The sequence below is a fragment of the Somniosus microcephalus genome, chromosome 23 (genome assembly GCF_052327205.1).
Source record: "Somniosus microcephalus isolate GS21.2 chromosome 23, FLI_Smic_1.0, whole genome shotgun sequence".
Taxonomy (NCBI): domain Eukaryota; kingdom Metazoa; phylum Chordata; class Chondrichthyes; order Squaliformes; family Somniosidae; genus Somniosus; species Somniosus microcephalus.
The window spans coordinates 17,027,932-17,055,317 of record NC_141009.1 but is presented as its reverse complement, the minus strand read 5'-3'; the positions used below and the strand labels follow the sequence as shown (position 1 = coordinate 17,055,317).

At 45.0% G+C, this 27,386-nt stretch overlaps 2 protein-coding genes across 2 annotated transcripts in view; one reads left to right on the top strand and one right to left on the bottom strand.

Moving 5' to 3' along the window:
* nup188 (nucleoporin 188) overlaps nt 1–10,640 on the bottom strand; it is an 81,240-nt gene extending 70,600 nt beyond the window's left edge. Inside the window, 6 exon segments of the mRNA XM_085965142.1 lie at nt 357–401; nt 4,250–4,330; nt 5,041–5,125; nt 5,703–5,776; nt 6,373–6,427; nt 10,455–10,640. Coding sequence (XP_085821268.1) covers nt 357–401; nt 4,250–4,330; nt 5,041–5,125; nt 5,703–5,776; nt 6,373–6,427; nt 10,455–10,483 — 369 coding nt within the window. The 5' untranslated portion in view covers nt 10,484–10,640.
* dolk (dolichol kinase) lies at nt 10,422–25,448 on the top strand. Its single transcript, XM_085965512.1, has 2 exons — nt 10,422–10,653; nt 19,526–25,448. Exon 2 carries the CDS (start codon nt 19,704–19,706, stop codon nt 21,273–21,275), a length of 1,572 nt encoding a protein of 523 aa, XP_085821638.1. The 5' UTR covers nt 10,422–10,653; nt 19,526–19,703; the 3' UTR covers nt 21,276–25,448.
* Nucleotides 25,449–27,386: the final 1,938 nt, after the last annotated feature.

Here is a 27,386-nt window from a genome sequence, read left to right as displayed (position 1 = left end):
AAATAAAGCTGAAGAATGACTGGAGAGCCTGGAGCATATTCCTTTAAATGCTTTGATTTTTAAAAAATCTTTCAAATTAAGATATTAAGTTCCTCCTTCATCTCTCCCATACAAGTACCTCCTGAACACAAATCAGGAGACATGAATCTTTGATCCGATAGCAGCTGCCGCTCTGTTGTTCCTCCCCATTGTGTGCAGTCACAAATTCCATTCAGCACCTCCCGGCAGCAGCATGACTGAGACTGGGAACTAAGCATGGAGGGAGGGGGATCAAATCGGCATTCTCCATTATCATGGCCCTACACGTCGTCTGTGGACACATGCTGTACTTTTTACGCTTAAACATAACCACTTACTTTCAGCTGCAGGGCCTGGCTCTGTCTCTCATCCTGCAACACTACCTGGAAAGAACAAAAGAAACAAATGAACCAGCTACACAGTAATAAATCCCATCTGTCAACACCCCAGTAAGAATTTTTTGTGAAACACAGTACAACTGTGAATTTAATGCCAGGTTTATATTGGAAATTCGAGGCTGAATCAGACCCTAATTCAAACACCCAATTGCCAGTAGAAGTTCTACATGTCGAATCAGTTATCAATTTCAAGTGTATCACACAGGTGGTTTCATGTCTGGACCAAATCAAAGGCAGTATAAATAGCTGGTAGATACAGTCACATCCAATCTATTAGGTTATTTATTATGGAAAGGAAGGAAACTGGGGTAATACCAGGGGAAAAACCTCTTCTGCCTTCCCCTCCCCCATTTTCCAGCTTCTACACTTGCTTAAAAATCTGTTCCATTTCCTGCTTTTTTCCAGTTCTGACGAAAGGTCATCGACCTGAAACGTTAACTTTGTTTCTCTCTTCACAGATGCTGCCTGACCTGCTGAGTATCTCCAGCATTTTCTGTTTTTATTTCAGATTTCCAGCATCTGCAGTATTTTCTTTTTGTATTAGTGTTTAATTCACTGCCACCTCTCTTCTAGGAATGCCCACCTTGAAGAAGTTCTGCTCTTCTCTCCGACGGGAGTTCCGTTTGTCTCTTTTACCTTGTTCATCTTCATTGCTTTCTGTCTCCCTTCTCGTGTTTGATCATGTATCTACCAAAACTCGCTTTCACAGCCACATATCTTTCCTCAGCAACTACCGTCTCCGACTTACTCCTCATGGATTCCAACTGAAATTCCACCCTTCGTGTTTTGGATCCACCCAGGACTACAGATATCTCCAAGATATTCAACATTCCTCAAACCACTGCTCTCGCCATATCCGGAGATCCACGCTGAATGCCATGCGACGCCACATGAACACTCTCGACCTCTCTCTTCAGCAGCACCAACTCACTCTATCCCAAAGCTGTCCTGGTCCGCAACTCCATTTCATCCTTCGCCTCATCCGGCGCTTTAACAAAAAACTTTTTTTCTTCCTTTCAGGTGTCAAGGATCGCAAGCTTCAACAACTCTTGGACACCAATGCCCCTCCGGAACCTTCTTCCCCTTCACTTTCCTCTGACCCCATCCCTTCTCCTAATCTCACCCCCTGCCGCGTTTTCACTATCCCCTCTGACCTTCCCCTCTCTGACCCCGAACGATCAGTCCTTAGCAAAGGCCTGAGCTTCATCCCCTTATGCCCCCACCTCAATGAATTTCGAGCTCGGCACGATGCTGAGCTCTTTTTCCGCCGCCTTCGCCTCCGTGCCCACTTCTTTGGCCAGGAGTCTCCCCCCTGCACGGCTAACCCTTTCTCCCGCTTTCAGAATTCTCGTTCTACCTGGACCCCTCCCTCTGGCCTCTTACCCTCTCTAGATCTTTTCATTGCAATCTGCCAGCGTGACATCAGCCGTCTCCATTTCTCTGCTCCCCTCACTCACTCAAACCTACCTCCCTCTGGACTTGCAGCACTCCATTCTCTCAGATCCAACCCCGACATTGTCATTAAACCTGCTGACAAGGGTGGTGCTGTTGTTGTTTGGCGAACCGACCTCTACCTAGCGGAAGCTGAATGGCAACTCTCCGACACCTCCTCCTACCTCCGCCTGGACCATGACTCCACTACCGAACATTAAGCCACCGTTTCCAAGACTGTCACTGATCTCATCTCCTCTGGAGATCTTCCCCCCACAGCCGGCAACCTCATAGTTCGCCAACTCCGCACAGCCCGCTTCTACCTCCTTCCCAAGATCCACAAACAGGTCTGCCCTGGTAGACCCACCATTTCAGCCTGTTCTTGCCCCACGGAACTTATCTCTTCCTATCTCGACTATTTTGTTCTCCTTGTCCAGTCTCTTCCCACCTACATCCGTGACTCTTCCGACGCCCTCCGCCACTTCAACAGTTTCCAGTTCCCAACCACCTCCTTTTCACTATGGACGTACAATCCCTCTACACCTCCATCCCCCACCAGGATGGCCTGAGGGCACTCCACTTCTTCCTTGAACAGAGGCCCAACCAGTCCCCATCCACCACCACCCTCCTCCGCCTGGCTGAACTTGTTCTCACAATGAACAACTTCTCCTTTGACTCCACTCACTTCCTCCAAATCAAAGGTGTTGCTATGGGAACCCGCATTAGTCCTCGCTATGCTTGCCTTTTCATGGGATATGTGGAACACTCTTTGTTCCAGTCCTACTCAGGTCCCCTCCCTCACCTCTTTTTCCGGTACATTGATGACTGTATTGGTGCTGTTTCCTGCTCTCGCCCTGAACTAGATAATTTCATTCACTTTGCTTCCAATTGCCACCCTTCCCATGGTCCATCTCCGACTCTTCCTTACCTTCCTTGACTTCTCCGTCTCCATCTCTGGGGATAGGTTATTGACAAACATTCACTACAAGCCCACTGACTCCCACAGCTACCTGGACTACACTTCCTCCTACCCCACCTCCTGAAAGGACTCTATTCCATTCTCCCAGTTTCTCCGTCTCTGCCGCATCTGTTCTGACGATGCCACCTTCCACACCAGTGCTTCTGACATGTCTTCCTTTTTCCTCAACCGAGGATTCCCCTCTACAGTGGTTGACACGGCCCTTGACCGTGTCTGTTCTATCTCCCGCACTTCTGCCCTCACCCCTGCCCCTCCCTCCCGGAACCACGACAGAGTTCCCCTTGTCCTCACCTTTCACCCCACCAGCCTCCACATTCAACAGATCATCCTCCGCCATTTCTACCACCTCCAACGTGATCCCACCACCAAACACATCTTCCCTTCACCTCCCCTTTCAGCATTCCGTAGGGACCGCTCCTTCCGCGACACCCTAGTCCACTCCTCTATCACCCCCAACACCCCTTCCCCTTCGCCCGTCACCTTCCCATGCAAGCGCAAGAGATGCAACACATGCCCTTATACCTCCTCCCTTCCCACTGTCCAGGGCCCCAAACACCCCTTCCAGATGAAACAGCGATTTACTTGTACTTCTTGCAATTTAGTATACTGTATTCGCTGCTCACGATGTGGTCACCTCTACATTGGGAAGACCAAACGCAGATTGGGTGACTGCTTTGCGGAACACCTCCGTTCAGTCCGTAAGGAGGACCCCGAGCTTCCGGTCGCCTGTCACTTTAATTCACCGCTCCACTCCTACTCAGACCTCACCGTCCTCGGCCTCTTGCATTGTTCCACGGAAGCTCACCGTAAGCTCGAGGAACAGCACCTCATCTTTCGATTAGGCACTTTACAGCCCTCTGGACTCAACATAGAGTTCAACAATTTCAGATCATAACCTCGGCCCCCATCATATATATATATTTTTTATTATCCACACTCTTTTTTTCTTCTCTCCCACAGGGCAGCTGTCTTCCATTCCGCCAGCGCAATTTACACTCCATCTAGAGCCATCCTTTGTTTCTTAACCTGTCCCATTACCATCTCCTTTTGCCTTGAATATCTCTTAATGTCTCTTAACCTCTCCTGCCTTCTATCCTATCACAGACCTTCCCTTTTGTTCTTTCATCCCCTCCCCCATTTCCCAGCCCCTACACTTGCTCAAAAATCTGTTCCATTTCCTGCTTTTTTCCAGTTCTGACGAAAGGTCATCGACCTGAAACGTTAACTGTTTCTCTCTTCACAGATGCTGCCTGACCTGCTGAGTATCTCCAGCATTTTCTGTTTTTATTTATGAAAAATTACCTCTGTAGGTAAGGATGCCTTCCTCATTAATGAGCTACCCTATTGTTCCTCATGAAGCTTTATTCCTCCAGAAAGTATCCATGCTTGATCCATTAAAACGCCCCTGCCAAAAGAGTCATACCTTTATTGAGTCCTTTGTGCCCCTGTAATCCTCTTGAAGATACGACTGCAATATCTGAACACTCTGTTGTTCATCCAGACTCTATCCAAGAACAATAAACCAATTATCAGAACTGAATTATATTGCAATAAACAAGGTGTGCATTTTTCAAACTTTTTTTTTTAAACACAGATGCTGAGAGAAATCAAACACAATGGAATTTAATTTCAAGACCGTTGGTTCGAAATGAAATAATATCTTTCATACTCCATTCAAGGTGAGCTGCTAAGATAGAAACTAATCTAAACATACTGACCTAAGCGGTCTGGTTTATAAGAATATAGGCAACAATAAAAAGTTAGCGATGAAAAAATATATTTGAGCCATCTAAAGCCATCCTTCTAACAGATAGGCCAAATGGTCTTCACTGTTAGTCGGATTTTAGGTCATTTTGTGCTCTGAGCTTCCAAACGCTTGAAAATGGGTTGAGACCAATGTCCCCACCAAGCTGCGCGAATGCACGGCTACGCAGTAATCTGCAAGGCACCGCGCAGGCCGCTCACAAGCTTTCCCATTTGAAATACTGTGCACGCGCAGAAATTTAAAGGGACCGCGCTTTGAAATAAACAAGCCGCGCAGAACAAAGACAATTTAGAGAGAACATTGATTGAGACGGCCCTGAAATCTTTTTTGTGTTGGACCATTACACCTGGCAGAGATTTCCATCCCTTCTAAGTCAGATTCAAACACAGGTCCCATGAGACCGCATGCTAACTCACTGTAACACCTAAAACTATAATAGTAATACGCACCAAGAATTTGCTGATCCGTAGCCCAATTTCCTTCAGCGGCGCTACCACTTCTTTATCAGCCTTTAGCTTCTCCCCAGAGGATACACTGTAAGAGAAACAACCAGCTTAGTCAGTATATGGAGGTGATAAGCTTCTTAACGCTGTTAGCTACAAAAACAGGAAGTTATCTTTTCCTGAACAGCAATAGTTAGGGTCTATTTATTAATTGTCACAAATAAATCAGAAGTCTTCTCAGCATATGAACATATCCACTGGGGTCATTTACACCCACTGACTGTACTCATCCATTGGGTTAATTTACATCCAACAACAATGGCTATCCCATAGGTTTTATTTATATCCAACCAACAATGCCTACCCACTGGAGTAATTTATATCTATTGACAAAACCTACCTGCTTATACATCCTCTGTGATCACTCATTTTCACACGCCAATGCAAATTACAGTCGCCTTACTTATACTATACAACCCATCCCCACTCTCAAAGATATACCTCAAACGACAGGGAAAATAAATCTAGTCCCCATACAACAAAAAAAGTCATCATATTATCCAGCTATGAATATGAACCTCACTATGGTTAGAGTATTTATTTATTTAAGGTACACAGTACCGCAACTATTGGTGATATACAAAGTACACAAGAGGTATCAGCATTACCTGGGGGGTTTGTAGTAAGACAGTCCAGCCAGTAATCGCTCACAATGTCGGTCTAACTCAGCTTCAATCTGAACCTGAAAGAACATAACGCATACATTTTAAATTTGATTCTATAATTCATTCGCTTTGCATTTTCCACCTATCAAATATTAATCCTTCCTTCCAACCACATTTCCCCCACCGATTGTGATTTTCTTAGGGATTTCTTCAATAATATCATTCCTGTTTGCTTACGTTATTTTCTTTCCTATTCAAGTACCCCATATACCACAACCTACTCCCAGCCTTCTGCTGATGCTGTTCTGTAGCTAGGCAGTAGGAGACGCTTAACAACAGTCTACCCTGACTTGCCTTTTGATTTTATTTCTATACCTGGAGAAGCATTTTGCTTTTGAATATCCCAGCAAAGATCTGCAAATTGCAGAGAGCTGTGGCCGTAAACCTGCTAACACATCAATGCCTGCAGCAGCAAACCATACTCATTCAGCGTTCTTTGAAAATAGTTTTAACCCACTGGTGCCACACCTCAAAGGATTATTCACACCATTAATAAATCATATTATGTTACTTCTACTGATAACTCTGGGGAAATAGCAATCCTTCAAGAACTCCAAGAGGAGTTAAGCAAGCAACTTCAAATCAGATAACAGTTTGGCTCAGTTGAACTTACAGCCTCTCTTAGCGCTGACCTTCCCAGCAAAATCGTCCACAGCTCTCGACTGCTCCTGTGAAAAAATGAATACTCATTACACAAAAGCCAGAATACAAACGCTATAAATTCATCATGCTATATGCTAAGAGCAGGCAGCCATACGATGTAAACCAAAATTAAAAACAAGCCTCAATCTTACCCAAAAAACACTCACCCAATCACCAGGGGATCACTTAGTCTCAACTTTACCGGCAACTTAGTGTTGAAATATGAGCATTATTACGCTGTGAACTTAGGAACTGGAGTTGACGCTGCCTCCCAAATTAATCTCATATAGGACCCTGATAGCCGTCAGAGAGAGGAGATTTTCATCCCCACAGTCTGAATTGGATTGAAACATTAGGCTGAAAGATGACACTGTTATATTCCACTGCTCCCAGTACTTTATTTTTCGACATATTATGTATATGTGTTTTGAGAATTCTAGATTTCAGAGCAATTTTAAATAAGTTGCTCCGGAAGCATCTGCAATTTGGAATCCCAATAAAGGCTTGGAAAAATTGCTTTTAAATAAGCACTATGAAATAATAGGAATCCTCAACACTGAGTGAAATATCAACAGAAACAGTACTATCAGCTTGGCTCAGTTGATAGCACACTCATACGAGTCAGAAGCATATGGTTTCAAGCTCTACTACGCTCTTGAGCACATAATCTAAGCTATTACTTCAGTGCTGCACTGAAGTTACTGGTCCTTGGAAACCATATTCTTGCACCCCCCCCCTTTCTGTCAAGCACTCTCAAGTGTGGTCCAGGTTATACATGGAATAAGGTTCTAATATTCTCCTAACAAAGAACAAACCTTAACCTCAGTACTCTACCCATTCTAATTCACATCACAATCCCAATTCGCTCTTCAGTATCAATTCATTTCAATAATTTTATCCTTATCACATTTGACGTCTCATCTGAAAGACAGCACCACCGACAGTGCAGCACTCCCTCAATACTGCACTGGAGTGTCAGCTGAGATTTTTGTGCTCAAGTCTCTGGAGTGAGACTTGAACCCACAACCTTCTGACTCAGAGGCGAGAGAGTGCTACCAACTGAGCCACTGGCTGACACACAAATATTAGTCACTTCCTCCAGAAAAGTAATATGCTCAAAATCACCCCCTTCCCTGCAATTTTACCTGCAACAATTCTGAGTATTTCTGATAACTACATGTTGTGAAAGTCAGTTATGCTACTTGCTGCACAGTGGCATTGTTTTGCTGATAAACCAAAAGAGAATCCCATTGTAATTAAAATTTCTCACTCATATAATTCATTTGCTAAAAATAATATACTGTAACCTCATTCATCCTGCTCAAACTGTTCCATCTCAGAACATTCATTACCTCACTCAACTGAAGCAGAGTTTTACCTACTTGACTTGATAGAAAGCCTGAGAATTGTTTTTTAAAACCCAAGTTTAACCACTGTAAGGAATTCATAATTGTCATTACTAGTTTAATTCTGCTGTCATCCAACTCCCCATTTTAATAAATCTTTTCCAATACAAAAAGGCAGAGACAAAAATTCATCTCACTTTGTGACTCAGTGTTGGAACAGAGGGGCCTATTTTATACTCCCTGCATACTATGACCCAGATACAGAGAGTTTGTTGAAGGAGGAAGCACGATATTCTGCATGACCCAGAAGCAATTAAGGGCTGTCGGGAAAATTTAACGGGATGCAGTCACGTACTGTAATAGTAAACGGCCCCAGAGGAGAAACAAAAAATCTTTCGGTCTCTAGAAAATAGCTGAAAGGCTGAAAATAGTTTTAAAATATTTGTCAACCTTTCCAAACACTGTACTGGGGGGGGGGGGGGGGGGGGGGGGGAAATAAGTGGCAGCCAAAAAGTAATAGATTTTGAACTCAAAGTCACAGTACGAAAAGGGAGTCTGTGGGCAAGTGACAGAATAACACAGCCCTAGCCCTTTGTTTGATGGCTAACAAAGTGAAATTACTGCTGCATGATGTTGGTGCGAGGAGGGTTTGCCCATTTAGTTGACACTCCAGGGCACCCGCTCCACCAGAAAGCAGTATACCATGCCTGGCAGGAAGTGGTGGCAAAACTGTGTCCAGTACCTGATAGACCTGGGAACAGATGCTGGCGAAGACAGCATACTTTAGGGAACCTGGTATACCCAAAAGTACCATGTACAGGAAACTTTGGTTTATCCAGAGGTTAACTGTCCGGAATGCTCGAGCCACCGGCAAAATTCAGGAGTCGGTTCATTAAGTTTTTTTTCTTTTTGTTGCTTTTTTTTTTCCACCAGTCAGGCTCTGCAAGGTCTAGCTAAAGCTGTTGCTTAGCTACAGAGACGCTTGCAAGCTACGGCCGACTGTTTAGAAGCTGTTGCTAAGCAACAGGGTTTGTTGCTAGATACGGAGCTCAAAAGCTTCCGTATGTTTTAACATTAGCGCTGGTTTGTCCGGCAGTTTTGACGGGACGGCAACAGCTCGGTCCCGTCGGTGCCGGATATCACAAAGTTTCCTGTACCGAGCAGGTGGCACAAAATGCTGCCCATCAACAACAACTTGCATTTATATAACATCGTTAACGTAGGAAAACATCCCAAGGCACTTCACAGGTGCAAAAATTGACACCGAGCCAAAGGAGGAGATATTAGGACAGGTAATTAAAAACTTCAAAGAGGCAAGTTTTAAGGAGGGTCTTAAAGGAGGAGGTGGAGAGACATAGAGGTTCCAGTCGAAAGCACCATAGAATACACCACTTAACCCATATATAATGGATTTGTCCTTCTGTATTGTTTTCAAGATGACAGCCCAGATGATTCAGTGAATGTCCAATGCAGATAGCTAAGAAAAAAGTACTAGTCATCACATGGCAGAGAAAGGAAGAAAAACCATAGGAATCCCAAAAGAGAAAATGCAGCATCTGAAGGAATAACACAATGGCAGGTTAATGATTCAGGGATAGCTCTCCACTGATTCAGAGGAAAGTTTTCACTGAAAATATGAACCTGTCTTTTCTCTTTCAGATCCTGACTCTGCATTTTGAACATTGTCCATTCATCATCAAGTATTTGAAAGAACTTCTGGATTCCATATCCAATAGATAACAAGTTTATTCCACATTTTGCTGGCTGTATAAATTGTGTTCTACTCACATGGGCTGCTAAATGTAGAACTCACCAAGTTGCTGCATCATAATAACAGTACTGTACTAGCTTGTGATTATTTTTTCACTGGGCAAATGGGACGGGGGGGGGGGGGGGGGGGAGACGGGGGGAGGAGTGAAGATTAAAAATATATTTCAACCTGAAAAGCACAGCCAATAAAAATGAAACAATGCCTCCCACTAAAATGTCATTTTTATTCCTACTCTAAGGTCTGTGCAGTCGCACTAATGGCACAGCAGTGAACACTGGGAGGCATTGAACATCCTTTTATTCTTAACACACCTATGGTCCAAGAGGTGTAAAGAAGGCTGACTATAACTCACTTGGGCGCGGGTGTTAACATAATCTGACGGCTGGATGGGCCATGAGCCATCTACATGACTGGGACTGTCTGTATGAGCGGCAGATCTAAGCCCTCCCTCGGCAGAGATCTGAGGACATCAGGTGTTACTGGGACACTCTGGGTCGCAGGCGTTCCTTTCCGATCATTTGAGTGACAGGAAGGCGCGTGTGTTGGGGGGGGAAGAGAAAGAAGAGTTTCCTGTCAAGATTCCTGTGATGTTCCTTGACCAAAAAAAACCCCGCTTGAAAGCCACAATTTGGAACGGGTTATTTGGAAAATAATACCTAAAATCATTCCCAATAAGGACCAAAGTCCCATTTTAGCCCAATTATGTGTCAGACTCATTGGAGAGTTTGAATATAAACTCGTGCCCAGCGCGCTCTCATCCATTTCATTTATCAACCGTAAAGCCCGTGAACTCCTTCCCCCGGCCCCCCAGCTCGCCCTTTATCTCAGATAAAGTATATTTATTCAGCAAAGCCCCTTGGCTTTGACACAAATGGGGCATTTTTTTGCGGGGGGGGAGGCGGGAGAAGAAAAAAGTTTATGCTTAATTTTTTTTACCTCACACACGGCCCCGCTGCCGCCGCCATTGCCGACCCTCCTCACGTGATCTGCGCCAGCCTTTTCCCCCTCCTCACGTGATCCGCGCGGCCCTTTCCCCCTCCTCACGTGATCCGCTAACCGACTTCACTTCGTGCGCTACCCTGTCACGTGATTGTCCTTTCACTATGGCCGCCCCCTGGAAGGTGACAGGTGTGTGGTAAGAGATGATTTTTTAATGGTTGCTGCTTTAAATGTGTTTTTTTTGTACGCTTTATATACTATTTTGTTTTACTGGTCGACAATTAAAATGGAAATGTTCCTCTTTTTTGATCGTGTTCCTATCCTATGCAATACAGCAGCAAACCTGACAAGTCTCCCTCGTCTGGAGTGAAATTCCCTCATTTTGGTTTTAAATGTCACCTGGTTTCATGTGACTCTTCAAAATAAACACAGGTCTGTGTCTTTGAATTGGAATGTAGTCAGTCTTTTTGATAAGTAGGGATTATTAAAATCAGTCTTTTTAGCTTTCCATCAATAAATTGCTGGATTTTTTTGGACGGTGAATCAGTTTTTTAAAAATGCTTCCAAAATTTGAGAAGAAAAACCATGAAATTCCTCATTGTTTTCTTACCAAGCGATTGAGTGTTTTTTATTCCAGTGGATTGTTGCTAATCAGCAGCGCCCCTCCCTGCTATTCCTGATCAACGTCACTGTAGAGCTCTCCTGACTGACACTTTTTTTCTGCCGCTTGCCACTGCTAAAATTGTTATTTAGTGCACCGCTGATCTGACCATTTTTTTCTTAGACACCTCCCTCTCCCCCTTTTTGAATTGTGACGGGAGGATTAGGGTGTGTACTAGTCTAGCTGGAACTGAACTAACATTATGTAAACAAACCCTTACTGCAAGGAAAGGTTTACTGTATTTCGGCACACTTTACATTATCCTACCAGTGGTTTGCTATTATGCCAATTAAAAAATTGAGTACTGTATTTTTGGTTCAACGCTTCGATTTACATTTTATTTTTGCTTGTTTGGACATTTTGTACTAGGCATATGCAGTCCGTCTCCTGATCCCTGCTATGCATGTGTTCAGTGGGTTGCTGTCCGCTATTTCTAACTCAATACAGTAGCAAACCTGACAAGTCTCACTCACCTGGAGTGAAAGTCCCTCATTTTGCTTTTAAATATCACCTGTTTTAATGTGCCTCTTAAAAATAAACACAGGTCTGTGTCTTTGAATTGGCATGCAATCAGGTTTTTTTGATAATTAGGGATTATTAAAATCAGTTTTTAGATTTTCATCAATAAATTGCTGGATTTTTTTGGACGATGAATCAGTTTTAAAAACTGTCCTCCAAAATTTGAGGGGAAAAAACATGAAATTCCTCATTGTTTTCTTACCAAAAATCAGTTCAAGAGATGCACATGTATCACAAAAATGATGTCAGCACACACATTGTATGCTGTGCATGTCATGCTGACATCACAGATGTGATGCAAGCACATCTCTGGACCCAGTGTTTGGAAGGAAAACAAACAAAGGCTGTACAGTTTGTATTTTTATGAAGGGACCTAGATCTTCTTCAGGACTATATTCTTAATACTGCAGCAATTGTCAATCATTCATTCCTCATTACATATGGAGCAAGGACAGCATTGACAGTTACCACATTAACTGTCTTCGGTTTCCAACCTGAAGACTTCGGTTTCCAATCAAAGACTGGTTAAAGTCACACGTTGTTTATTAAAAGCATAAATGCAACATTCTCTTGCATATTCTCCAGCAACTTTTATCATGCAGTATCATAGCAGCAGATAAGTGGCTGGAGGCATAGCAATCAACATTGGTTCTTCAATTTCACTTTTTTTTTAGGGGTTAAGTCAGTCTTGCCTCAGTGGTAGAACTCTCACCTCTGAGTCAGAAGATTGTGGGTTCAATGCAGAGAGTTGAGCACAATATCTAGGTTGAGCAGTGCAGTCCTGAGGGAGTGTACGAGAGGTGCCATGTTTCGGAAGAGATGTAAATCGAGGCCTCATCTCTCTCAGGTGGACGTAAAAGATCCATTATTCGAAGAAGAGCAGGGGAGTTCTCCCCGGTGTCCTGGCCGATATTTATCCCTCATCCATTACTAAAACAGGTTATCTCGTCATTATCTTATCGCTGTTTATGGAACCTTGCTGTGTGCAAATTGTCTGTCGTGTTTCCCTACATTACAGCAGTGACTACACTTCAAAAGAGTTGTAATAAACGGGTCTTTTTCCGAGTGGCAGGCAGTGACTTAGTGGGGTACCGCAGGGATCGGTCCTAGGACCCCAGCTATTCACAATATATATTAATGACCTAGACGAGGGAACTAGATGTAATAGCTCCAAGTTTGCAGACGACACAAAGCTGGGTGGGCGTGTGTGCTGTGAGGAGGATTCCGAGAAACTGCAGTACGATTTGGACAGGTTGGGTGATTGGGCAGAAGCATGGCAGATGCAGTATAATGTGGATAAATGCGAGGTTATCCACTTTGGTGTCAAAAACAGGAAGGCAGATTATTATCTGAACGGCAATAGATTGGGAGAAGGGGAAGTGCAACGAGACCTGGGTGTCCTTGTGCACCAGTCGCTGAAGGTAAGCATGCAGGTGCAGCAGGCGGTTAAGAAGGCAAATGGTATGTTGGCCTTTGTAGCGAGAGGGTTTGAGTACAGGAACAAGGATGTCTTGCTGCAGTTGTACAGGGCCTTGGTGAGACCACACCTTGAGTATTGTGTGCAGTTTTGGTCGCCTTATCTGAGGAAGGATGTTCTTGCCATGGAGGGAGTGCAACGAAAATTCGCCAGGCTGATACCTGGGATGGCAGGAATGACTTATGAGGAGAGATTGGGTCGATTGGGCTTATACTCGCTGGAGTTTAGAAGAATGAGAGGGGATCTCATTGAAACTTATAAAATTCTAACAGGACTAGACAGACTAAATGCAGGAAGGATGTTCCCGATGGCGGGGGAGTCCAGAACCAGGGGTCACAGTCTAAGCATAAGGGGTAAGCCATTTAGGACAGAGATGAGGAGGAATTTCTTCACCTAGAGAGTGGTAAACCTGTGGAATTCTCTACCACAGAAGGCAGTAGAGGCCAATTCATTAAATATATTCAAGAAGGAGTTAGATCTATTTCTTAAGGCTAAAGGGATCAAGGGATATGGGGAGAAGGCAGGGACAGGGTACTGAATTTGGATGATCAGCCATGATCTCATTGAATGGCGGAGCAGGCTCGAGGGGCAGAATTGGCCAACTCGTGCTCCTATCTTCTATGTTTATAAAAGTATTTAATTGGCTGTAAAGCGCTTTGGGACACCCTGAGATCGTGAAAGGCGCTATATAAATGTATTTTATTTATTTCTCCAAGTAATAGTCTGATGGTGAGTCTTATAAAGGTATTGTCTGTGAACTGTGTAAATAATTGTGATTTCTCATTTAGCTTGATTGCAAGTCCCTTGTTTTCTTGAGGTTTAGCGATGTTCAAGATAAAAATTGCTTTTTACTGATTTTCTCCAAATTTCTCTGGGTTTTTTGCAGTCCAAGGTTTCCCCACTGACTTTCTCTTTTTTTATATTAAAAATAAACCCTGAAAATCTGGATTTTTAAATTGGAAATAAAAACTGACTTGAATGGATCCTTAATTATAAGTTTCATTCATAACAGATCCCTAATCTTGAGAACTAAGCAATAGTCCCGGTAAGTCTCACTCATTTCCAGTAAGAGGAACTGTATTTTGTGAACATTTTTTACTTTTTATCCATATGTACTAAAAAAATCAGCTATCACATTTCAATGGGTTTGCAATCTATCAACATTTCTTTCTAAGAGAAAAACTCACTGCTTCCTTATTGCCAATCAAATGTCCTGCTATTCATTCACATGAGTTGGCTAGTTAAAATATATACTTTAAATAAACTAAAAATTATAACACATACCTTACCAGCAGTGATATGAAACAAAATCATAAATCATACATTACAGATATCTATGGATGACAGCGGGAGGGCTAAGGACACAAGTAGCATGATCATAAAACTTAGACCTGAAAAAATATCTTTGGGAAACAGAAAAAAAAGACAGCCCAGGACAGCACTGAATAAAATGCTCAAAATCACAAGGGGCAGGAAGCCTTACAACAATTCTAATTTTATTTGGCAATTTTTGGACCGTGAAGAGAGACATTCAGCGCCACATATTTAGGCTGGTTAAAAAAGGCTAATGCAATGTTGGCTTTATCGCAAGAGGGCTGGAATACAAAGGGGTGTAAAGTTATGTTACAGCTAGCTGTACAGAGCTCTGGTTAAAAACCGCCTGGAGAAACTGCATTCAGTTCTGGGCACCGCTCCTCAGGAAGGATATATTGGCCTTGGAGGTGGTGCCGCACAGATTCATCAGAATGATACTGGAGCTAAAAAGGTTAAATTATGAAAGAAAGAAAGACTTGCATTTATATAGCGCCTATCACAACCACCGGATGTCTCAAAGCACTTTACAGCCAATGAAGTACTTTTGAAGCGTAGTCACTCTTGTAATGTGGGAAACGCAGAAGCCAATTTGCGCACAGCAAGGTCCCACAAACAGCAAGGTGATGATGACCAGATAATCTGTTTTTGTTATGTTCGTTGAGGGATAAATATGGGCCAGGACACCGGGGATAACTCTCCTGCTCTTCTTCGAAATAGTGCCATGGGATCTTTTATGTCCACCTGAGAGAGCAGACAGGGTTTAACCACTCATCTGAAAGACGGGCAGGTTGCACAGACTAGGCTGTATTCCCTTGAATATAGAAGATTAATGGATGATCTAATTGAGGTGTTTACAATGATCAAAGGATTTGATATGGTAGATAGAGAGAAACAATTTCCTCTTGCAGCACGGTGGCATAGTGGTTAGCACTGTTGCCTCACAGCGCCAGGGGCCCGGGTTCAAATCCAGCCTCGGGTGACTGTCTGTGTGGAGTTTGCACATTCTCCCCGTGTTTGCATGGGTTTTCTCCGGGTGCTCCGGTTTCCTCCCACAGTCCAAAGATGTGCGGGTTAGGTTGATTGGCCATGATAAAAATTGGCCCTTAGTGTTAGGGGGGATTAAATACGTGGGGTTACGGGGATAGGGCTTGGGTGGGATGGCTGTCGGTGTAGGGACCGGGTGCTAGGGTTTGGATGATCAGCCATGATCTCGTTGAATGGCAGAGCAGGCTCGAAGGGCCGAATGGCCTACTCCTGCTCCTATCTTCTATGTTTCTCTGGTGAGGGAGTCCAGAACAAAGGGACATAACCTTAAAATTAGAGCAAGGCCACTCAGAGGTGATATCAGAAAGCATTTCTTCACACAAAGGTTAGTGGAGATCTGGAACTCTCTCCCCTAAAAAGCTGTTGAGGCTGGGGGTCAATTGAAAATGTCAAAACTGAGATTGATAGATTTTTGTTAGGCATTAGTATGAAGGGTTACGGAACCAAGGCGGGTAGATGGAGTTAAGATAGAGATCCGCCATGATCTAATTGAATGCTGGAACAGGCTCGAGGGGCTGAATGGCCCCCTCCTGTTCCTGTGTTCCTATATTTAGATTGAGAACACAAAACACCGTGCATAATCAATTCTAGTATTCACGTTATTGATGGCAGAAGTTGTATATTGCGTCTCCTGGTGTGGCAGATACCACAGTCAGCCTATCCCCTTTGTTCATGAAATATATGTTGCCTGGTAAACTGCATCAGACAGCTGGTACATAGAACAAGCAGCTGGAATCACAGAATCTACAGTGCAGATAGAGGCCATTTCGGCCCATCGAGCCTGCACCGACACATATCCCACCCTATCCCCGTAACCCCACGTATTTAATCCCCTAACACTAAGGGTCAATTTATCATAGCCAAATCAACCTAACCTGCACATCTTTGGACTGTGGGAGGAAACCGGAGCACCCGGAGGAAACCCACACAGACACAGGGAGAATGTGCCTGCTCAGCCCTACTTTTGCTATCGTCCCTTTTGTCTTTTAATCTCTCCTGTCTTCCACCCTATCACAGACCTTCCCTTTTGTTCTTTCCCCCCTTTCCCTGCCCCTACACGTGCTTAAAAATCTATTACATCTCCAACTTTTCCCAGTTCTGATGAAAGGTCATCGACCTGAAACATTAACTCTGTTTTTCTCTCTCCACGGATGCTGCCCGACCTGCTGAGTAGAAACATAGAAGATAGGAGCAGGAGTAGGCCATTCAGCCCTTCGAGCCTGCTCCGCCATTCAACGAGATCATGGCTGATCATCCAAACCCTAGCACTCGGTCCCTACACCGACAACCATCCCACCCAAGCCCTATCCCCGTAACCCCCTAACACTAAGGGTCAATTTTTATCATGGCCAATCAACCTAACCTGCACATCTTTGGACTGTGGGAGGAAACCGGAGCACCCGGAGAAAACCCACGCAAACACGGGGAGAATGTGCAAACTCCACACAGACAGTCACCCGAGGCCGGATTTGAACCCGGGTCCCTGGCGCTGTGAGGCAACAGTGCTAACCACTATGCCACCGTGCTGCCCATTTTCTGTTTTTATTTCAGATTTCCAGCATATTTTGCTATTGCCTAAAAAGTGGTAGGTTTTAAATGGTGGTGTTGGTCATAACATAATGTTAGTGATTCGACATCAGATGACCAACTGTTTGAAGCAGAGTTTCTGCATTTATTTTGTTACTTTTTAACTGGGAATGAGTTGGCGAGTGGTTCACTCCCATACCATGTGTTGTAATCTGATGACATATCCAAGCTGTACTTGATTTTTTTTTCTGCCTGTTTATCACTGAAATAATGGAGCATTGAAAAAAAATATTCTGTTACTAATTGCCAGATGAGTATTGAGGTCATTTAATAACGAGGAGCTGTATATTTTATCAAGGTTAGAATCATAGAAATTTACGGTACAGAGGGAAGCCATTCAGCCCATCGTGTCTGCTCCTTGGGAGTTTTTCCAGAGACTATGTTGTACAAAGTAGAAATAACAACAGAAAATGCTGGAAAATCTCAGCAGGCCAGGCAACATCCGTGGAGAGAAAATAGAGTCGACGTTTCGGGTGAACCCTTTGTCAAGACTAAAGAAGCACAGGAAATTAAATGGATTAAGAGGCCAGGCTGGGAGAGAACAAAAGAGAAGTGAAGAGACATTAAGAGGTATTCAAAACGAGACGAGATGGTGATAGGACTAGTGGAGACACAAGACGGCTCTAGATTAGTCTCGTCTCGTCTCGTTTTGAATACCTCTTAATGTCTCTTCTCTTTTGTTCTCTCCCAGCCTGGCCTCTTAATCCATTTCATTTCCTGTGCTTCTTTAGTCTTGACAAAGGGTTTTCACCCGAAACGTTGACTCTATTTTCTCTCCACGGATGTTGCCTGGCCTGCTGAGTTTTTCCAGCATTTCCTGTTGTTATTTTGGATTTCCAGCATCTGCAGTATTTTGCTATTGTACAAAGTAGATTCTGTCCATTCCACTACTATAAGATTCTCTTCAAAGCACGACCCAAAACACTGCTTTATTTGGAAATCTCACATTATTTGAGAGTATTTCTGTTTGTTTGGGGGGTGGGGGGGAAATGGTGACCTGTGCAGTCAATCCACAAGCAGTGTGGTAACAACTGTACTGTGGGCTGAGCTTCAGATTGCACTGTGCTTACCCGCGAACCTCCCCAGCAGGAAGTGAAACAACAGAAAATGCACAAAACACTCAGCAGGTCAGGCAGCATCGTTGGAAGAGAGAAACCGAGTTAACGTTTCAGGTCGATGACCCTTCGTCAGAACTGGAAAAAGTTGGAGATGGAACAGATTTTTAAGCAAGTGTAGGGGCAGGGAAAGGGAGGAGGGGAGGAAAGAACAAAAGGGAAGGTTTGTGATAGGATGGAAGGCAGGAGAGAGTAAAAGACAAAAGGGATGATGGCGCAAGGCAAAAGGAGATGGGAATGGGACAAGTTAAGAAACAAAAGCTGACTCTAGATGAGGTGGAAATGGCAACGGCAGAATCATCAACGGCTGCCATGTGAGAGAAAAAAGAAAACATAGGGGCCGAGGATATAGTCTAAAATTGTTGAACTCGATGTGGAGTCCAGAAGGCTGTAAAGTGCCTAATCAAAAAAATGAGGTGCTATTCCTCAAGCTTACCCTGGTCCCTGAAGGTGGCAGGACATATCAAGAGAGTGGTTAGCAAAGCATATGGGATCTTGGGCTTCATAAATAGAGGTATTGGGTACAAAAGTAGAGAAGTTATACTGAACCTTTATAAAGCGCTGGTTAGGCCACAACTGGAGTATTGCGTCCAGTTCTGGTCACCACACTTTTAGGAAGGATGTGAAGGCCCTTGAGAGGGTGCAGAGGAGATTTACCAGAATGGTTCCGGGGATGGGGGATCTTGGCTACAAGGACAGGTTGGAGAAGCTGGATTTGTTTTCATTAGAGCAAAGGAGGTTGAGGGGTGATTTGATCGAGGTGTACAAGATTATGACGGGTTTGGATAGGCTAGACGGGGAAAGGCTGTTCCCACTAGTTGATGGTACAAGGACGAGGGGACACAGATTTAAGGTTTTGGGCAAGAGATACAGGGGGGGACGTGAGGAAAAACTTTATTACGCAGCGAGTGGTGAGGACCTGGAACTTGCTGCCGACGGAAGTGGTGGAAGTGGAGACACTCAATGTTTTCAAGGGGGGGACTGGATAGGCACTTGAGGGAAATAAACTTGCAGGGCTACGGGGATAGAGCAGGGGGAATGGGACTGACTGGATTGCTCTACAGAGAGCCAGCATGGACTCGATGGGTCGAATGGCCTCCTTCTGTGCCGTTATGACTCTGACTTACGTCGAGCTTCGTTGGAAGTGGGAAGTGAGCTGAACTAAAGACAAATGCCAGCAAACTTGCTGAGTCTAACGATTTGTTAAATTTCACCCTCGTATCTGGCTTACTGATGCTGTCACAAAGCTCCTTTGACCGATGCGCAGATAGACGAAAAGGCCTCGCTGCAACATTTGACACTATTAATCTAACTGTAACTAATGCAGTCTGCGTTACAATCTCTGTTCCAGGTCTGACAGTCAGTTAGAGCTACCCAGTTGCAAAAAGGTGGAAGAAAATCCGATCGGACAGAGGGGACGTTTAACAGAATAATTTTTGGCAGATGGAATGGAACCTCGAACACTTTCTTGGATTCCAGAGTAATTAAAACTTTCTCGGTACTGTACGTCAGAAGAAGAGTCTGCAGCTATGTTGAAAAATCCTGTCTTTGTGGAGTCTTTCATCGTTTTCATCATCGTGCTGTCTGTCCACGCTGTGATCTGGAACAAGTTTTCCTGGTGCACACTCGCCTTGGCGGTTCAGGCTTATTATGTCCAGCACAAGTGGGACCGGCTGCTGAAGTCCAGCAATGCAGTTTTTCAATACAGGCTGGCTTTTAGCAGCGGCTTGCTGCCAGCCAGCGTGGTTTTGCCTCTGCTAGGAATTGTGCTAAAGGAGCGGTGGGAAATGGTCGGAAACGCGCACTTCGAGCGGTTCTGCGTTGTGTGCTCGGCTGCCGGAATGGCCATTGCTCTGTTCGTCTCGCTACTGGCTTTAGGCCTCACAAAGCCGCATCCCACTAACACCAGCATCGTGTATGGTTTCGCAGCCAGTGCCATAATGTACACCCTGAAGCACACGCTTTCTGTTTCCGAGGTCATCGAGATCCTGGAGGTGCTGTTGATCTTTGTCTACCTCTCGCTCATCGTCCTTTATATTATGCCCCGGAGCTTCACCCCGGGAGAAGTTATGTTGTTCGTGTCAGGGTTGAGCATTGTCACGAACCAGCTCATCAAATGCTCTTTGACCTTCGGAGACGACCGATGTGATCCGCTTGCCTCCTTCCTCTTGGTGGCTGTGGTTGGGACGGCCCTTCTGGGACTGGTTTTCACTGTTTTGTACTGTTTTATGGACTCCGACACCTGGGTGTCCTCACTGGTTTTCCATGTGATGGCAGTTGTTTTTGGATTGGGAATCATGATGCCATGGTTCTACCGACTGACCAGGAACGATCTTTTTGGTTGGCTGCTCAACTTCCTCACCGACACAAGGATCAGGATCTACCTACTGAGCTACTGGATCGCACTGGCACTTCTTGCTTCAGTCATTGTCTTTCACCAGAACAGTAAGCAGTCATCCGGCTCTAAAGAGGACAAAGCTTCCACTGTTGTGCGGAAAAGCTTTCATATCATTATAGTGGCAACCTATGTCCCAGGCCTCATCTACGATCGGCAGTTACTCTACGTGGCTGCTGTGGTCTGCTTTGCTGCATTTGTGGTGTTGGAATACATAAGGCACTTTAGGATTAAACCACTTGGAATGATATTGAGACCAATGCTGGCCCTGTTTCTTGATGGCCGTGACAGTGGTCCGTTGATCCTGACGCACATTTACCTGCTGCTGGGGCTGACCCTGCCAGTATGGCTGTTCCCCGGAGTGTTTGTCCCCAAAAGCTCCTTTCCGGGGCAGGTGGCACTGGCTCCCTATGCTGGAGTCCTGGCCGTGGGGATTGGCGACGCCATGGCCGCTGCCTTTGGAAGCACAATGGGAGAGGTTCGGTGGCCTGGAACTAAGAAGACCTTTGAAGGAACCGCAACCTCTGTCTTTGCCCAGATCATTGCTGTTGCTTTGATCCTGATCTTTGATAGAACAGTGAGTCTGAGCGGCAGCTACATCTGGATTGTGGGATCAATTGTCATAGTCTCCCTGCTAGAAGCTTACACCGATCAAATAGACAATCTTTTATTGCCACTGTATCTTTTCCTTATGCTGATGGTCTGAATGAGATTATTGGAGGTACACGGAGATTGCAGTGAATGTGCTGTTTTTGATGGTACAAGGGCAGTATCCCTTTAGTTGAAATACCGAAGAAAAAATACATACAAATGCCACCAGTAGAAGGAACTTGTAATATTCTGAGGTGGCCTCAACAAGTTAATACCTAACTGATAAATCATTTAGTTTAAGGCAACAGTAACCGAAACACAAAAGTGTTCAGGCCTCCCCAATGTGAAATTAAGCCACCCGCACTAGGCAGGTCCCCTGGTCTATTCTGAATTAACTCGTCTCAACCTGGGCGGGGGGAGATGGATAAAAACAAATCAGTAAGGGTTCCCACCCACTCCTGCTGGGCAGAATTTATAAAGAAAGGAAGGTGTTGATGTTTCAAAGCCCTTCAGCAGAATGGATGAATGAAGAACTATGCCTGCAACATCAGGATGGCAATTGAGCAGAATACCGGAGGACTGCTGGTGCCTTTCACATGTACCTCAACACAAGTCATCAGCTCGAAGAGAGAAAATTTGTTGTGGTACTGTTAAGTTTGGTTAAAAAAAAATAATGCGCTCCTACCGTAGATGCAATCATGTCAGTCTTTATTGTTTTATTTTTTAAGGGATGTGGGTGTCGCTGGCAAAGCTGGCATTTATTGTCCGTCCCTAATTGCCCTTGAGAAGGTGGTGGTGAGCCGCCTTCTTGAATACAGCTGAGCGGCTTGCTAGGCCATTTCAGAGGGCAGTTAAGAGTCAACCACATTGCTATGGGTCTGGAGTTGCATATAGGCCAGACCGGGTAAGGATGGCAGATTTCCCTCCCTAAAGAACATTAGTGAACCAGATGGGTTTTTACAACAATCCGGTAGTTTCATGGTCACCATTAATGATACTAGCTTTTTATTCTAGATTTATTTAATTAATTATTTAATGAACTGAATTTAAATTCCCCAGCTGCCATGGTGTCTCATGTCTCCGGCTCATTAGTCCAGGCCTCTGGCTTACTAGCCCAGTAACATACCCCGATGCTTAATTGGCTGTGACCTCTGTGTCGTCCAATCAGAGGCCACATTTTTTTTTTCCCCCCTTCACCCCCCCCCAAAAAAATACTGCAGCTGCTGGAAATCAGAGACAAAAAACGAAAATGCTGGAAACGCTCAGCAGGTCAGGCAACATCCGTAAAGAAAGGATAAAGGTTAACGTTACAGGTGTAACTATTCTCAAGTGTTCTTATAGCTGAAGTGTTAACCTTTTAGCTTTCTTTACAAATGCTGCCTGACTTGCTGAGTCCAGCATTTTCTGATTTTGTTTCAAATTTCCAGCACCTGCAGTATTATGGGGTTTTTTTGTTCCCATTCCTGATCGCTGTCCAGTGACTCCTGTTGTTGGACAATTCTCATGTGGGCATTGGGTGAGGGGAGGTTTGGGCTCAATATAAAGGTTCGCTCTCTGAAAGCCCCCCCGCCCCGCACTATCAAATGGAGACGAGGGGCGGGGAGAATTTCAAAGATTCGGTTTTTAAAAACAGAGTAACTGTTGACGAAAGAAAAAGATTTTAACCGTACTCTCGACCAGCAGATTGAGTGATACGAGAATGTCTTGGATTTCCATTGCTGGCAATCAGGTGTATAAACCACACCTCAAAACAGGGTTTCCAAGATCTGCAAACCTGGGCATGTGACTTATGCACTGATTGGACTTAAGATTTTACTGAATGTAAAATCATGGCTGAAACCTATACACTGCATTTTCCAATGTATATAATATAGTGAACATTAGTTCTGATGTGCCTCTTAATGATGCCAAGTCAACCAGGAGTGGTAGAAAGAGGAGCGGCATGATTAGTGCCAGAGTAACCTGTAATAGTGCAGAACAATATTCACAGTGTATATAGTATTATGTAATCTGTTATTACTGAGTAAACATGAGCAAACTGCAATCTGTCACGGGGGAAAGAAGCACTGAGCAGAGGGCACGAGCTTACCCAAAGGAAGTTGGGGAAATTTAGATGGGGACCTGAATGGATGAGTCACTCAACCTCGGCCAATCTATCCACCTTACCGCTTCGGAAAATGAGAGGCAGAGACCTGGGAGTTAGTTGCCAGTCACTCAGCAGTGATTGGTGCCTGATCCTAAAACCTACCTGAACCTAAACGCTCCTTCTTTGGCTTGATTACGCCCCTGTGAAGCACCTTGGATACATTTCCTACATTAAAGGTGCTATTTAAATGCAAGTTGTTGATCCAGGGAGTACAAAGAATGGAGAAGGACAGATATCGCCCCACCACACACACACACTCAAAAGTTTACAAATCGTCTTTAGTCACTAAAGAACAAAATCACAGCTATATTGCATTCAAGACCAAATTTTTTTTAACTTTGTATTTTTCCTCTTGCTGACTGATCATGTCGCATTCCAAATTTCACTGAGGTGGATGTTAGTTTGTCCCGTGTTTTCTGATTTGGAGGTCGTGACACCAGAAAAAACAATGGGCCGTATTCTGCGACCCCGACGGGTGTGTACGAGGCGCGCACGCGCCCGTAGGGGCCGCGCAAGTTCCGGGTTTAGGCGTGCGAAGCGCATCCGCCGAAACCCGGCACTTGCGACCCGTCAAGAATCTTCCTGACGGATCCTCCGCATCCCCAGGAAAAGGGCCTCTGCGGGTGGAGAGTTGCACTATTTGCCCAACTTCCGCCCGCTGAAAGGCCGTGAAATTCTTACGCCTGGTGAAAGCAGGCGTAAGGCCTGTTTTTACCAGCATAAGAGTTTTAAAAGATAGAAAAATAAAATGTTATCACTCACTTATACATTAAAAACCCTGTCCAATAAGGTAAGTTTATTTTTAGCCCCGTTAAAACATTTGTTTAAAATATTTAATTAAATGCCGTTGTAATTAATTTTATATGTAAGTTTTAAAAATTTATTTCATGTGTTTGTGTATTTTTTAAGTCATCCCCAATCATACTTATGACAGTGCCGTACGTACAGAAACCCCATAAGTATGAATGGGGAGCCCCTTCTTTCATTGGTTGGGCCGGCCCACGTGATCCCAGGGGTGCTTGCGAACCGCCTGCGCCCCTGGGATACGTGGGCTTCGACGCATTTCTACCCGGAGAGGCCCAGGATTGCAAGCCTCCGTATCTCCCGGATCACCAGGTAAATGCGTAGATTTTTTAATGATTGGAGGCATCCGCCCGCGGGATGCCTCCGATCGCAAAGTCCGGCCCATAATCTCTTAGATGAAGGGAAAATATTCACTACCTCATAAAAATTGACTGTTGGACTATTAATAAACATTTTTTGCAGGTGAAATATTGCTACTTAGGTAGAACATGTTTCATGACTAGGCCTGTGCTGACCAACTAATCGGATTAAACAGTTGCTTATCTTCAAAATAAGTAATCTGTTGCTATATGATTTAAAAAGCCTAATTTTGTGTCTAGGATATGGTAGTAAGAACATAAGAATTAGGAGCAGGAGCCTGCTCCGCCATTCAATAAGATCATGGCTGATCTTCGACCTCAACTCCACTTTCCCGCCTGATCTCCATATCCCTTGATTCTAAAAATCTATCGATCTCCGCCTTGAATATACTCAACGATTCAGCTTTGGGGTAGAGAATTCCAAAGATTCACAACCCCCTTAGTGAAATTCCTCCTCCGCTCTTCCCAGTCACTATTCTAGTGACGCCAGCTGGCAAACATGAGAGTGTAGACATCAAGTAGGATCAAGCTTGGGTGTGACGTGGCCCAGGGTGAAATAGCCTGCCAAGGCCAACATTCACTGTCCAGGCTCCTGAATGAAGAATGACCACCTAGGCCATACACTGTCGGACATGTGGAGCAGCAAGAGTGACAGCCTGCAGAGGAGGCGATGGGACCAAACACATTTAGAATCTAAATTTCTCCCTACAGTCAGTGTTCCAGACTTGGATTTCATTCCAAAAAACGATTAAGCACAATTCATAGAATGCAACAAGAGGGATACCGTCTCTTATTGCTTCAGTTTACTCGAGGACTGTTAAATTCAGCACCGTTCCAGGCCACGCTGGGAGACTTTATCAATGCAAGTTAAATACTTCCCACCGTTCGATGATTATTTCTTATATTTGAGTGATGCACTTCACTGTAAAATGATTGTTGGTTTGAAGAAATTTACTGAAATAAATTTCTTGACCATGAACTTTTGATAAGATGCATGTACAACTGTTTATAATGAAATGGTGTTAGAAAATGGAAGATTTCGCAGGGCTACAGTGCATAAATCATGTGTAAAATAAATCTATAGTTAAATATCACTAGCTGCAATTACTCAATACGTGCTTCGTTAACTCTTAAGCTGATGAGTAAACGACAACTTCATGTAGTTTGCATGGTGCCCATTGGCTAGTACAGTCCACATCAAACAGCTAACCCTTTTGAGTACTTTCTTTTTTTTACAATGTTGCACTGATAATGTTTTCACTTGACTACTGGCTCCAGCTACTACTTTTACTGATCATGGAGTACTTTTTTTTTTTTTTTAAACAGCGTCTTATCCCTTCTAGCCTATTCAGATATCATCTCTGCTCCCTCCTCCATTTCCTCCTGCACCCTCTCCTCCGCCTACCTTCACTCATTACCAGAGAATCCCTCTGTATGTCCCACTCACGCTCTGCGGCAGACTTATTTGTCTGCACTCTCACAGCCAGTAGATCCCACGTAGCATCAATCTGATCACCTCCATCGTTATCCACAGACGATACTCGATGCCTGGAACCATCGGCATGAGAAGTAGGAAAAGATGAAAGGAAGCCGAGGTGAAACAGGAGAAATTCAATGACATGAATGTACTCAATCCCCGCACATACGGGCATCTAACTATTCCAGTGTAAGGGATTCATAATTTTAGCACCTTCATTCCGTTCAGACCCCCCACTTAATGGCTCTCGCCAACTAAAGCAGTTAGTCAAACCTCCTGAACTCTCATTACTCCCAATCCCACGCTAGCTGACTGGACATTCCTACACAGATGCGACCTATTAAATGTCTTCGTTATGTCTATAGTTCAGATTGTAGTATCTATATATATAAATCGGTCGATCTGTCTGTCTGTCATTCTGTCTGTCATCGCCTGTGCGTCTGTCGGGCTATGCACAGGGTGTACCTACGCGCGCATTACCTCCAAAGAAAGCTTACGCTTTCGAGACGGTTTTAAGCGTATTTACGTTTCGGCCGGGCTAAAATCCCGCCCGCGGTATCCCAAAAACCTTCAACGTTCCGCTCATTAGCATCTCATTATCCGCTCATTAGCGACAGAGTGACCTTGAGCTCGACCAATCGTACGCCGGGTTGCTGGCGTGTGCCGCCGGGCCAATCGGTGCGTGTGTGGCCGGGCCTTATCCTTCTGAACCGAGGTGAGTCGCCGCCATCTTGATTCCAAACTTTTCCTTTTTCCCGCTTTCTGCGTCTTAAAAAAAAACGTTGCTTTTAAAACACATGTTTTTTAAAAAAATGATTTAGAAAGTAATTAACTTATCTAATCTCATTAATTTTCCTACCTTTCCCCGTTTTTCCAGGTAGGCCTAGAAGCCTCGGCGTCTCCTCCGCACCCACGCCCGAGCTAGGCACCTCCCGGCCCCACTCGAAGGCTGGAGGGCCGAGCCTCAGCCCAGCGCCGCTAGGGTGCGCGCGCAGCAGGAGCTGAGACGCGCTGTCTCTCTCTGGCTTGGCCGGGGGGCGGGGCTTGCTGAGCGTCAAGCGTTACCCTGGCAACCCCGGCCGGCCGTCTCGCACAGCCGCAATCGGCGGTCTTCACCTGGGGGGGGGGGGCCGCGCGCGCAGCAGGAGCAGCTGAGACGCGGCGTCTCTCTCTGGCTCGGCCCGGGGGCGGGGCTTGGTCAGCGTCACGGTTACCCTGGCTACCGGGCCCGCCGGCCGAGCCAGAGAGAGATGCCGCGTCTCAGCTCCTGCTGCGCACGCAATCGGCGGTCTTCACCTCGGGGGGGGGGGGGGCGCGACCCTCGGGGGGGGGGGGCGCGACCCTCGGGGGGGGGGGGGCGCGACCCTCGGGGGGGGGGGGCGCGACCCTCGGGGGGGGGGGGGCGCGACCGGGGGGGGGGGGGCGCGACCCTCGGGGGGG